This window comes from Delphinapterus leucas, chromosome 9 (assembly GCF_059928025.1).
Source record: "Delphinapterus leucas isolate spDelLeu-1000000601 "Yukka" chromosome 9, BTC_Dleu_Yukka2, whole genome shotgun sequence".
Taxonomy (NCBI): domain Eukaryota; kingdom Metazoa; phylum Chordata; class Mammalia; order Artiodactyla; family Monodontidae; genus Delphinapterus; species Delphinapterus leucas.
The window spans coordinates 76,140,271-76,154,497 of NC_143137.1; the positions used below are offsets into that span (position 1 = coordinate 76,140,271).

At 37.1% G+C, this 14,227-nt stretch overlaps 1 protein-coding gene across 1 annotated transcript in view; it reads right to left on the reverse strand.

Moving 5' to 3' along the window:
* The window catches only part of DMTF1 (cyclin D binding myb like transcription factor 1), a 44,000-nt gene that overhangs the window by 26,082 nt on the left and 3,691 nt on the right, over positions 1-14,227 (reverse strand). Inside the window, exons 3-7 of the mRNA XM_022588538.2 lie at positions 7,938-8,060; positions 7,533-7,601; positions 6,431-6,547; positions 5,345-5,467; positions 195-289 (exon numbers count right to left, since the gene is read on the reverse strand). Coding sequence (XP_022444246.2) covers positions 195-289; positions 5,345-5,467; positions 6,431-6,539 — 327 coding nt within the window. The 5' untranslated portion in view covers positions 6,540-6,547; positions 7,533-7,601; positions 7,938-8,060. The remainder of the gene's footprint in view (positions 1-194; positions 290-5,344; positions 5,468-6,430; positions 6,548-7,532; positions 7,602-7,937; positions 8,061-14,227) is intronic.

Genomic DNA, 14,227 nt, shown 5'->3' on the forward strand with positions numbered 1-14,227 from the left:
CTACAAATGTTATAAATTGTATCGTTGCTTACAATTCTGAGACTCATATGTGGGGACTGGAAATCTGAATGAATAAATCCAACCTCTGTTCTGTGGTTGCTCCTTTGTCAGACAGAATATATTCTCATCATTTTATCACCTGAGGTATGTGTAAAGGATAATCTTCTTGTATCCAGTAAAAAGACTTACTATACCTGGATCTGTGTCACAGTCCCCTCAGTAATCTCATCATCTGCCACCTCTGTGGTCGCAGTCATGGTCACCTCAAAGCTCTGATCATTTTCTGAAACTTCAAGAAAAAGAACAGTTCAACTCCAGAATAATAATGGCAGCTTCTAATTATTAAAAAATACACCCAAGGAACAAGTATGTGATCATCTAATTTCTTAACATATTCCTTGCCAATATATCTACACATATATATGTGTGTATGTATACATTCATATACACATATTTGCTTAACAAATATCTACTGTGCACCTAATACATGCTAGGCATTGTTCTCGGCAACAATAAACAAAACACCAAAAATTCTGCCTTCACGGCACTTATAGCCTAGGGGGAAAGATACAAAATGAACACGATATTATGCTGGAGAAGTATTAAGGAGAAAAAATAAAGCATGAAAGGAAATGTGTTGGGAGTGGGGGATAGTGTTTGGATTTTAGATAGGAGGCCAGGAAAAGTCACCAACACTTGGACTTTATCCATAAAGTCCATATATCATGCAGGTATATTGAGGAAAAGCACTTCAGGCAGATGGAAAGCCAAGTGCAAAAAGGCTCTGAGGTGAGGGCCTGCCTAGATTGTTCATAGGAACAGCAAGGAGGACAGTGTAGCTGGCCAGAGCACGCCAATCAAGATACTGTGTGGGGACTCACAGACCACTGTAAAGACTTTGGCTTTAACTCTCTTCCAATGGGTTGACCATTGGAAGATTTAGAGTAGAGGAGTGGTATAAACTGAGTTTTATTTTAATAGGATCACTCTGGCTGCTAAGGGGAAAATAGCCTGAAGGGCAGCACAGGCTGGAGGGAAATCAGTGAAGAAGCTAATTCAATAATCTAGGTAAGAGAGGTCAGTGGCTTGGACTAGAGTGAAGGCAAGTGAGGGTGATAAGAAGTAGTTCAAATTGTGCATACATGTTGATGGTAGAGCCAATAGGATGTGCGGATAAATCAAATATGGAAGTGAAAAGTCAACGATGGAACTAAAGTTTTTTATCTGAGCTACTGGAAGAATGTACCTGTCATTAATGAGATGGGGAAGACTGTAGAAGAAGCAAGTTTAAAAATGTAGGATGTTTCAGGAGCTCAGATTTAAACATATTCGTCTGAGATAGCCACTAAACCTCTAGAGTCAAGAGAAGTCTGGACTGGAATAAATCTGGGAGTCATTACCAGAGACAGGACTTAAAACCATGAATTCTAGGGAGTGAGTAAAAATGGAAAACAGAAGCAATCTAAGAACTGAGTCCTGGGGCACTCCACATTTAGAGGTTGCGGAGATGTGGACAAGTCAGCGTAAGAGACTAAGAAGGAATGGACAGAGAGAAAACTAGAGAAATGTCTTCCCTGGAAGCCAAGTGATAAAATGTTTCAGGGAGAAGGGAGTGATAAAATTGTTGAAAATTGTCGGCAGATCAAGTAAGACAAAGACTAAAAAAATCACCATTGGATTTAGCAACAAGAAAGTCTCTGGAAAAAACTAAAAAGAAAAGAAGAAGAAGAAAAAGAAAGTGTCTGGAGACATGGGGAGAACAGTTCTGGTGTAGTGATAGAGGTGAAAGACTGACTGGAGTGGGCTTATGGAACAAGGGAAGAAGAAACGGAGGCAATTCTTCCAAGGAACTCTGATCTAAAGGGAAGCAGAGAAATTGGATGAGAGCCCAAAGTGGGCTAACAGGACATTCTGAAGAAGAAATTATAGTATGTTTATAAATGTTGATGGGAGTAATCCAATAGAGAATGAAAAACTGATGATTCAGAGGAGAAAGGAAAGAATTGCTACAACTATGTCCTTGAGTAGACAAAAGGGGTGGGATCTAGTACACTGAAGGGTTGGCCTTAGCTGGGTGAAAAGACAGAATATATGGACATAGATACAAGTCAGTGTGTATCTATGGTAGTGGAAACTTACAGAAATTATTTTCTGGCCACTTAAATTTTCTAGGTAGGAAGCAAGGCTATCAGTTGGGAGTGAAAAAGGTAGTAGAAGTACTGGAGATTTCAGAATGTATTAAACAGTCATCTTAGAGTGGGAGAAAGAACACTAGATAAGTATGGTATGACTAGCAGGCAACATTAAGAGCCCATTTCAAATTAATGATCATAAATTTAAAGTGAGACTGGTCAGCTTACTTGTGCTGTTTTTCTCCAATCTCTTTCAGTTAGCTGTACCAGTATAGACATAAATAGGCAGACAAATTGAACTAGGGTTGTGGTTTCATCAAAGAATGATGAAGTGAGGGGAGGAAAAAAGGATCTGAGGGTAAATGCAAGACAATGATTATAACGATTAACCATGAAAACTGAAACTAGGTAAGGAGGAAACAAGGATACAAGTGAAGGAATAATTTAAAAGTGGTAAGGTCAATGGGTCCCAGTGGGGCAAAGGATCGCAAAAGTATGAGAGGAAGTAATCTGGAAGATACGAATTAGTGGTAGGAAAACAAAATCTGAAGTAATTACAAATAGACTCCAGTTAATACGCAATAGCAAAAGTGGTATGGGAATGACAAATGAGGCCTTGTGAAGAACAAAGGGAATCGGAGGCTTAGTAACTCCAACAATCCTCTAAACGAATAATCACCAAGAGTTTTAACAATGAATAGGTAATGGAATAAATGTGTGTAGATGATTGCAAAAAGAAGTGGTAAGTTATCTACACTGATTAACATGAGGGTTAAGAGAACTTTTAAGGCTCAGATAACTTTTTATCAGTTTTATAAAGCATGTAAAGAAAACCTGAATATTAAAGTTAAATCATTAAAACTAATATTCATCTCCATGAAGTCCAGCATAAATTACTCGTGCATTTAATCAGTCCCAGATGATGGTGATGGATATAGGACTTCATGCTTTAGTGTGACTTTTTTTTTTTTTTGGCGGTACGCGGGCCTCTCACTGCTGTGGCCTCTCCCGTTACAGAGCACAGGCTCTGGACACGCAGGCTCAGCGGCCATGGCTCACGGGCCAGCCACTCTGCGGCATGTGGGATCTTCTGGGACCGGAGCACGAACCCGTGTCCCCTGCATCAGCAGGCGGACTCTCAACCACTGCGTCATCAGGAAAGCCCTGTGTGACTTTTTTAAAATGTAGAAACTTTCCTAAGTTGATTTTATCAACATACTTTTTACAAATTCAGGGAACTTCAAGCCACTCTTCATAAATTCAGTCTTATTGTAAATTAGGCTCCAGAATGTCCTCTTTGGTGATGCTATGACCCAACATCAAATAGCTCATGTGCTTTAATGTCAACACACCATAAAATAGAACAAAATATCGTGTAGTTCAAACCTACAATAATGTTCAAGGCACTCTAATCAAATCAATTAACCAGTCAAAATTTACATCAAAATAATCACTCAAAAATTCTGGCTTAATTCAATATTTTTATTTTATTTTATAACCTGTGGATGTACTGTGCAGCATGGTGACTACAGTTAATAATACTGTGCTGTATATTTGAAAGTTGTTACGACAGTAGATCTTAAAAGTTCTTATCACAGGAAAAAAAACTGTACTGACAACTGTGTGGTGAAGGATGTTACTAGACTTATTGTGCTGAACATTTTGCAATATATACATATACATAATGATTTGGTATACATATACCAATCATTATGTACACTTGAAACTAATATAATGTTAATGTCAGTTATATCTGAATTAAAAAAAATTCTAGCTTAGAAAATGTCTATATAGGATTGTATTTGTACAGATAGGCTAATCATGTTCTAAAATTGAGTCATAACATAATAATAGTCAAATTAGGAGAGAGTTTAAAAAATCATATGAATTATCATTAGAAGGAGAGATCATTTAATTAGAAATACATTATGCTTGTATATTCCACAAGTGGAAGCAGTATTAGCAATATTAACATTAACACCATTTCTCAACAAAGTCTCATAGTAAACTTATATAATATGGTTTATTTTCTGCTCAATTCAATAAGCAATTAACTCCAAATACAGAGTACATATTTGCTTATGAAGACATGATTTTCCACAATGAAAACCTAGTCTTAGTTTTCTTCCACTAGATGACGATGTGATCTTGCTTGATGCTGACTGCAAAATAAAAGTTCGTGGATATACCAAGACCCTCCTTTGTGCAGAGAGTGCCCCAACGGCCCTGTGCCCCAACCCCATTGCCAAGGACTAAGATATCTACTCCAGCTTTGGAGGGCCACCACAGTTCAACAAGATTCCATATTCTTTGCTAAACAAACCAGAAATATAATTTAACATTACAGTTGGTGGGTTGTAGTCTTTCACCAACAGTATTCCACCCAAACTACTACATCTTCTTAAAATCCAGTCTACTCTAAATGATCTTGGAATATAAATAAACATTTTAAGAACTCTCTTTGTTTTGCATTTTTTTTTTCTGGCCGCACTGTGCGGCATGCGGTATCTTAGCTTCCCCGACCAGGGATCGAACCCGTGCCCCCTGCAGTGGAAACACAGAGTCTTAACCGCGGGGTCGCCAGGGAAGTCCCTTAAGAACTTTCTTAATGAGAATAAACTTATTAGGCTTCGGTCTAACTTCCATTTAGCCATATACCACATGAAAAGAACATAAACTACAAGAACCGGAATGCCTGGGTATGACCTTAGACAAGTTATTACACCTCTCTCTATACCTTAGTTTTGTCATTTATAACATAGGGAACACTCTCTAGAGAGTGCTTTCTCAATGAGGGTGAATATGCTTCTTGGGAGAAGGTGAAAAGATCTTATTCTCTTTATTAAGAAAGCAAGGACATATATATATATATATATATATATATAGTACATTAAAAACAACAACAGTATATTTGTGGTATTACAATTTCATGGGGGAGAGTATGATGATGAAAAAAATGTCTAAAAATGCTCTCAGGAGTGGGGGTCAATTAAAAAAAAAGGTTGAGAGATTAAACTAGGCAATATATGTAAAAGTATTCAGAGCCATGCCTGGCACATAAATACGCACTCATTAATTGCTGGTTAAAAGGAGGTTTTTTGCACTAAGAGGAGAAAAATAATGGGTGCAAGTCTACCCTGAAATGCCAATTTAACACCTTGGAATGTAAATTTTGATTCAGAAGGGAACTATGTTAATACTCAGTGACTTACGTGGAAGTGCAACAACTGATATGCAAGGAGTGGAATCATCAATACTTTGATCATCCTCAGAAGACAGACAAAGCCTTTTATGTGGAGGTTCAATACTATCTTCTGAGTCTATTTCATCTGCTTCTAATGAAACAAAACAAAAACAAAAATCTCAAAACCTTCAAACCAACAGGAGAAAACAAAATCTTCAACAAACAATGACTGTAAAATAATCTTCTTACTGATTTGCTATGTCAACTAAAGTCAGTCGTGCAAGTGAGACTCACTGTCCTCTCTACGCCTACTGCAGCACCTCAGCTCTTATTCTTATGACAAGGAACTATGAACAAAGGGGCCACTTTTTTTTGTTTGTTTGTTTTTTGGGGGCCACTTTTTAAAACATCACACTTTTGTGCTGTTGACTACCTGGCTTTCCAAATATTTCACATGTAAAGACAAGGGTCGGTTATTTAATTCACTCACAACATTCACTGAATGCCTACCATTACCTAAGTTTGAGAAACAGAACAATAAGAGATACCCTGACTGTCAAGGAGCTCATAGTACAGTGTAGGAGATGAGTAAACTAACAATTTCAAAATGGTGTAATAAGAACTATGAAGGTGGAATGAAAAGGCTGTTATATGAGCACACAGGCATTTAATTTAGACTGGAGGTGAAGGGAGGTTTCTAGAAAAGGTGTCTTAAACTTCAAAAAGAAACAGAAGCCGGGGGAAATGATTATTAACTGGCAGTAGGAGTAATACATGCAGTCATACTGAGGTCCGAGAAGCTTAAAGTATGTTAGGAATATAAAAATAGCTGTGAACTGCTGGAATACCGCTACATGAAATGTGGCAGGAAATGAGGCTGCAAGGAAAGCTGAGATGATGGAAGGCCTATGTGCCAAGTTAAAGAACCTGAACTATATTCTTAAAAACCATGGGAAGCTTATTAAAAAAAAAACAACAAAAAACTTCCTATACTGTGAGTGAATTAAAAAAAACTTCCAAAAAGTTTGTTCATTTGGGTTTTTCCATAACATCTTACAGAAAAACTCGAACTTTTTGGCCAACCCAATATAATTATGTCAGCAGGTTCTCCTACCATTCTGAGGGCAGTGAAGAATGAGGTTCCCGTCTGCGTCCCGAGTCAAAGTCACAGAGTTCACAGTTTCTACTGTTACTGTGTCAGAATCCTCTTCAACTGTGCTCATACTCAAATCTGTATAAGAACAGGTTTCAGATTAGGGTTTAAAAAATTATTTCCAAGTATGAACATGAAGTAGCCCACAGAACCCTGCCCCCCCCCCAATTTGTATCTGCCTGTAGTATTCTTTATGTGAAATTGCAATGATGCTTCAGGTTTCAAAACGTTTTTTCAAAAGTATAGGGGCTTCCCTGGTGGCGCAGTGGTTGAGAGTCCGCCTGCCTATGCAGGGGACACGGGTTCGTGCCCCGGTCCGGGAAGATCCCACATGCCGTGGAGCGGCTGGGCCCGTGAGCCATGGCCGCTGAGCCTGCGCATCTGGAGCCTGTGCTCCGCAACGGGAGAGGTCACAACAGTGAGAGACCCGCGTACCGCAAAAAAAAAAAAAAGTTTATACCAATTATTTAGAATTAGCTGTAATAATCTGCAAGAATCTAAATGCGATGATTAATTAAAAACCTACAGCATTTACTTTTTTAAGAGTTGTTTTTATCACATCCAATGAAAGACAACCTGTTCCAAGTTGTCTGTCGTATCAGCAAAAACTCACACCACTTTTTAGTTATTTTTTATTGGCAGCTTTGTGATATAGTCAAATAGGTGTTTAACTTCTGATTCTTTACCAGAAGACCCATCACAACTTTTCTCTTAATCTAAGAATTACTTCTCTAAAACACTATTTGCAAGTATTTAAGCTCTATTATTATCTGAAAAACAGGAACACTAAATAATTCTTCCTGCTGTTTTTTTCATATTGAACAAGTACATATATCTGTCACTGACCAAACTGTTTTCCTAACAGATATGGATCTAGGTCTTATTTTGAAATAGAGAACTGGATTTTGCTTAAAGTGCCTTTACCTGTTATTTTACACATATATTTTTTCCCTTTTGTTCAGACAGACTGAATAAGTAGCACTTTGAATACAGTGTCTCATGGCTGACAGGGGGAAATGCCCTGAATTGTAATCAATGGCCTGATTGAAGTCTTTGGGCTTACCTTGTAATGTTCAATGAAGTTCTTGCCTCAATACTCAATTTTGGTCTTGTCCACATACTTTTTTACCAACTAAATAATACAGAGGACATAAGCCTTGATGTGTATTAATCATTCAATATTTATTTGGTTGCTATATACAAGATATTAGTCTGTACATATATTTGCCATTTACACAAATGCATTTTCCCTTAGCAGAAAAACTTAAGAACTATTAACATTTACATGGTGAAGATCTACTGATTCACTCAAGTTCTACTGTACAAATTACTGTTTTAAAAGGACATCATTCATTTTACAATGGTAAAGATGCCATTCCCCAATTAAAGATAAGTGGAGGTCATGATTTAGTTATGACTAAAATTTGCAAATCATGAGGTAAGGTCCCTGGAACAAAGGAATGCTTACCTAGAAAACAGATGGATCAGCTATAGCCCTTCCCACAGAATCGAGTTGCCTTCCCTTTGCCACCAGCATCACTTTCATGTTATCCAGATTGTTTCTCCTCCATGTTCCTACCTCTGCAACACTCTGAAAAAGTAACAGCATTATACAATAAGGCTTACTGAGAACAAACAACTGTGTGCTAGCAGTACGCTGATGACAATCTAGCCTCAAGCCTCTGTGATGTCTCAACTAGAAGAGGAAGGACAAAACCAGAATTCTTCCGTAAGTAGACCTTTTGGAAATCAGCCTCTGAAAGAATTCTCCAATGAAGGGCAGAAATGATGGGATCCTATGCCTACTAAGTCAGTTTATAGGCAGTTTCTCAGCCCAAGTTGCCCCTCATCAGGCAGTCAAACTTTCTCGGAAAAAACAGGTTGAATTACACCAGTGGTTCTATGAACTGTAGATCTGGGTACATGTAACATGACCTAGGGTGTATACCAACCAACAATACCACAAATATTACCAGTAACTATATTTTTCTTTATAACAATTAACATCTCTCTTTAAATGTAGTACCATATTTCATCTTAAAGCATTAGAAACTACATAATATCTGTTAACAGCTCTGCCCAGGGATCTGTGGGAAAAAAGGAATCCTAAACAATCAGGCCAGAAAACATAAATTACAAGAAAGCTTTTGAATGTATTGTGAAACTTACAAAATCTGAAATGATTTGATTTTTTTAAAAAAATTATTTATTTAATTTATTTATTTTTGGCTGCATTGGGTCTTCTTTGCTGTGCTTGGGCTTTCTCTAGTTGTGGCAAGTGGGGGCTACTCTTGGTTGTGGTGCACAGGCTTTTTATCGTGGTGGCTTCTCTTGTTGCAGAGCACAGGCTCTAGGCACATGGGCTTCAGTAGTTGTGGCACTCGGGTTCAGTAGTTGTGGCTCACGGGCTCTAGAGCACAGGCTCAGCAGTTGTGGCACACGGGCTTAGTTGCTCCGCGGCATGTGGGATCTTCCCGGACCAGGGCTCGAACCCGTGTCCCCTGCATTGGCAAGCGGATTCTTAACCACTGTGCCACCAGGGAAGTCCCCATGATTTGATTTTTAAAGGTTTCTTTCAATAAACTTCTCATCTTCATCCCAAAGGATCAACCGAAAATTAAAAAGCACAGCAAGATTTAAGGTTCAAGGGGATGTTTCAGCAAAAACCAATGATTAAAATTCTCATTTTTGCAGTATTCTAATTAGAACTCCTCTCTAGGATGGGTATCTTTGAGAACTGCTATATATAAATAAGTCTGTAGTGCAAAAGGTACAGATCCTGCTAGAGAAACATCCAGTCAGTTAACAGATTTCATGTTGTTCTCACTTCAGAATCCATTAAAACGTTTAAAAGCTGGTTTGTAAAGTAATACCTACTGTAGAAGATGGAGAAATTAAATGTTAAAAAAAGAAAAAAGAAGTTAAAACCACCCATAAACTTGCCAAAATCATACTTCACTCTTGTTGATGTGTGTGTGTTTGTGTATGAGGCTATACTGTAGAAGCAATTTTATATACTGCATTTTAGAGTTCATTCACATTGAAAAATGTGAAGGAAACCAAGCTAGGTATTTAACTGAAGTTTTCTGTATCGTTTAAAACTTCCACTGCATAAAAAACATGACGTTATCCAACAAATAGCCTATAACTGGACATTTACATTCTTCCCAACTTTTCATTTCCGTAAAACACTGAAACATTCATACACTATTTCTTTAAACAATATTAATTACTGAAAATTATTAGATCAAAGAATACAACAAAATAAGCTTTTAAATCATGCTGCAGTCTATTTCCCAGAAAGGATGTACAAATTTATATTCTAACCACTGAGGTGTAAACTCCACTCCTGGTAGTAAATAAAAATACCTTGCCACTAGTATTTTTATTTAAAAAGAAACAACAAAGCAAAAAAATAACAAACCCAGCACAACTCCTCATGTGATAGGTACAAAATGGTTACTGGTTTAGTAATTTAATGACTGTCATCTTAGGACCCAAATTAATCTAAAACTTCGGGAAAAAGAGAAAATAAAGGTGGATTTGAGAAGATATGGTAAGATACAAGGAAAGGTATCTTAAGGTAAGATACAAGGTAAGTACAAGGAAAAAGAAGTCTGAAATAGCTAGATGAGAGTATTCCATTCTTGATAACCTGTACTGGGGTTAGAGGTTGATCCCATGCAGTGTACTAGCTTTAAATCAGGAATCTAGGTTCATTTTAAAAAGTCTGATAATTCATGTTAGAGATGAGTAAATGCTTCTACACTGCTTTGCAAATTAACTAGCATATCTGTTCAATCAACAAATATATATCACATGTGCAATGTGCCAGGAACTCTCTAGGCACTGGGATATAGTGGCTACTTTTTTTTAACCCCCAAAGATAAGCTCTTGACTTACCTTCCTGGGGTTTTTCCCCTCTTGTACTTACAGCTACACAGTCTGGATTTAGTAGTATTTAAGAAACTCACCTAATTTTATTTTTAATTTACTTTTTAAGGTAACACATTTACATGGTTCAAAATTCAAAAGGTAAAGGTGAAGTCTACTTTCCACTCTAGTTCCCTAGACCCCCTGCCTGGAGGTAAACAATGCTGTCAGCTTCTCATGCCTCCTTCCAGTTATTTTACTCATATATGTCAATATATTCCTCCCCGCTACATACACTTTTTATAGAAATAGCATCATACTACAAATAGGGAAGCTTACCTTAACGGCTACTTTATATTTCTCCATCAGCAAGTACTGTAAGCCAGCCAACAGATTAACAGCAAAGTCCCCAAGGTGGGACCTGATTTGGCCTGGCAGGAGGGGATTAAAAAAGAAAGCCACTATGGCAGAGGCTTCCGAGCAAGGAGAGTAGCTGAATTTAAGGCTGGAGAAAAAGACAGGGGCACATCTCACAAGGGCTTATAAATCCTTGGACTGTTTTAAATTGGGAAATATAATTTACATTTTGAAAAGATCATTCAGACTGCAATATGGAGAATGGATAAGGGAGTAAGTCACGAAACAAGCAGCTGTCCAAGAGATGATAGTCATTTGGAATAGGTGGCGGAAATCAAAGAAAGGAGCTTGGACAGAGGATTTATTTTGGAGGTAGTGTTGACAGGATTTGCTGAAAGTAGTTTAAGAGATGAGGAGCTATTTCAAGATGATTCCTACACTTTTGGCTTGAATAATTGAGTTTGGGGGCACTAGAAGATATTTATTCAATATTTTTATTACTGTTAATATTAACAAGTTAAGATATACGGCACCCAAATGAAGATGTCAAGTTGCCAGTTGGAAGCTGGAATTCAACAGGCAGGGATTAGACCTGTAAATTTGAGTTAGTGGCATGCAAATTGTTTTTAAAGATAAGATCACCTAGAGAAGTTAGAGAAGACAGCCTAGAGTTCTGAAGCAGAAGTCAAGCAATGCACAAACAAGGAAAGGAGACTGAGAAGGATCAGCCAGGGATACAGGAGGAAAACTAAGAGATGTTACTTAAAAGGCTTGAGAGTGTTTTTCAAGGAGCATTAAGTGGTTGACTGTTAAATACTGCTGAGAGGATAAGATGGAGAAGTGACTACTTGATTTGGCAATAAGTAGAACACTGCTGACCTACTGGAATACAGAGAATTGGAAGTACGGAAGGTAATACAAAACAGGTCTTGTACAAGGTTTAGCTCTCAAAGAAAGCAGAGTGAGAAGATCTACGGTAGAGTCAAGACAGCTGTTATTTATAGGAAGAGTACATCCGTATTTTAATATGACTATTAGAGTAACTGAAAAATGTTGGTAAATAAATCAACTTACGATAGTAAGGTACAAAGTTGAGTAATTTAGGGCCTTGTACTGTAATTCATTATACGTGAAACTATGCTTAACTTCAAAACCCGTTCCCCATTTGGTTTAATAGGGAAATATATCAGGAAGATCTCCAATTCTAACATCAAAATTTTGGTTCCCTTTGGGGCAAATAAATACACATCATCAGCCTATTTTTTTTTATAAACATTTTTTTTAAAAGACAATCTACATATTTATTTATTTAGGCCACACCTCGAGGCATGTGGGATCTTAGTTCGGCTCCTGCACTGCAAGCGCAGAATCTAACGACTTCCCTGGTGGACCACCACGGAAGTCCACCATCAGCCTATTTAGATCTTCCTTTCTTTCTCTCAAGTGGGTTATACCATATGCACTACTTTTTTTTAACCAACTAGAAGTGAGAACATGAAAGGAAAAAATTTTAACAGCCATTTTAATTGGTGAAATGGCATTCTGGCACGTTTCCATCATTTGGTGGATATCTTAATGCCTTAGTAAAATCAAGAAAAGAATACCTGAAATGTGGTACAGAACAGTTATTATACTCACATTTAAATGAGAAATGTATTTGTTTACATTTATAGCTCTCAATGAACAAGATGACCCTACTCAATGTAGAACCAAAAAACCTACTCTTGGATCTGTTAGTTAACACAGACTTTAAAGACATGAATCCTTTATTCTACTCCATTCCAGTATTGATGTAAAGTTTTTATTCATTAGATTATCTTAAACTGGTATTTCCATCAATTGAGTCTACATAATTGTCCTGGTTTATCAGGCAACTAAGTGTCATAATCTTCTAAAAACTAGATCAAACCAAGAAAAGTGGCATTTCCTCCTGGTTTTGGGACTAGTTTCTGTAGATAAATGTTTACTGGTTCCCAAGCACAGGACTAGTACAAATGGGGAAGGGTAGATTCTATTATTAGAGATCATGAGAAGCACAGAGCTAACACTTGCTGACCCTTGATGCTTGAAGATGTGATTCTTCATTGCAAGATGGGATGAGACTACATGGTGTGAAAAACATTCAGTACTATAAAATAGTTTTATAAGGGGAAATCAAGCAAGCTACAGAACGTAAAGTACCAGAATTTTACTGGATGAGGCAAAGACTGAGAAACACTAGCTGACGCAAAGTTTTTGGCATAATTCAACTAATAAGGCAGTAAGGACATATTTAGTTTTCATATGTCTTTTTTCCTGCCCCAATATAATAAGAAAATTACTCATTTTCCTTTTTTTTTTGGTGATAATCTTCCAAACCTTTCAGCCATATATCAACATACCTATTTTTAATTGTTTTTACGATACTGTGATCATACTGTCACATTTTTTATAACTTTATTTTGCACTTAACTTTATGGGGAGCATTTTCCGATATTACTATTCTTCCATAGCAATTTAAATGGGTACATGGTACCTAAACTTATCTAACCATTAACCTATTACTGAACATTTTTGTTTTCAAGGTCTTGCTATTATAGACTCCATGTTGGCCACTACCATACCTTAGGTGGTACATAACTAACGCCTTAGGAAATGCTTGTAAGGGGATTTGCTTAGTAACATACAATAAAAAATCTGAAAGATATGTTTTGAAATATTTTTTTTGAAAGAATGAAAACTCTGCTAAATAGAAAGTCTTAGTGAAGACTTTCACTAAGAAGAGAATAGGTAACAAATTCCTGGACTTCCCTGGTGGTGCAGTGGTTGAGAATCGCCTGCCAATGTAGGGGACACGGGTTCAATTCCTGGTCTGGGAAGATCCCACATGCCACGGAGCAACTAAGCCCGCGTGCCTAGAGCCCATGCTCTGCAACAACAGAAGCCACCGCAGTGAGAAGCCCGCGCTTGCCACAACTAGAGAAAGCCCGCATGCAGCAACGAAGACCCAACGCAGCCAAAAATAAATAAGTATATTTATTTAAAGTAAAAATAACTTAATAAAAAGAAAAAAAATTCCTATATCCTGAACATGGGGACATAGAGGGATATCAGGAAACAGACAAAGCCACAGACATCTTAAATATTGATTTTATTAAATATAGGAATGAGGTCACTTCACAGTTGAGGTTGAATGCTTTAGACTATGGTCCCAGGGGATTTGTTCTTCTGTATACTTTGTGGAAAAGTTTGAGAAAGAGAACTATAAATGAACATACAAGCATACTGAATTAAGGTACCTAACTAATGTTCATTATGGCTTGGTTTTAAGATAGTATGACTATATACCATAAAACATCAATAAAGGTATTAACAGGGTTTATTATAATAGGCTTTAATTGTTTAAGATGTTGATTTCAATTACCAACTACTGAAAACAATGACACTATTAGAGTAAAAAAAATTACTTGGTAGTATCATTCATTTCAAGGTACAGCATTTCATACCTGGTTTGGCAATACAACCATATTGCTTATTAAAAAACAAAAA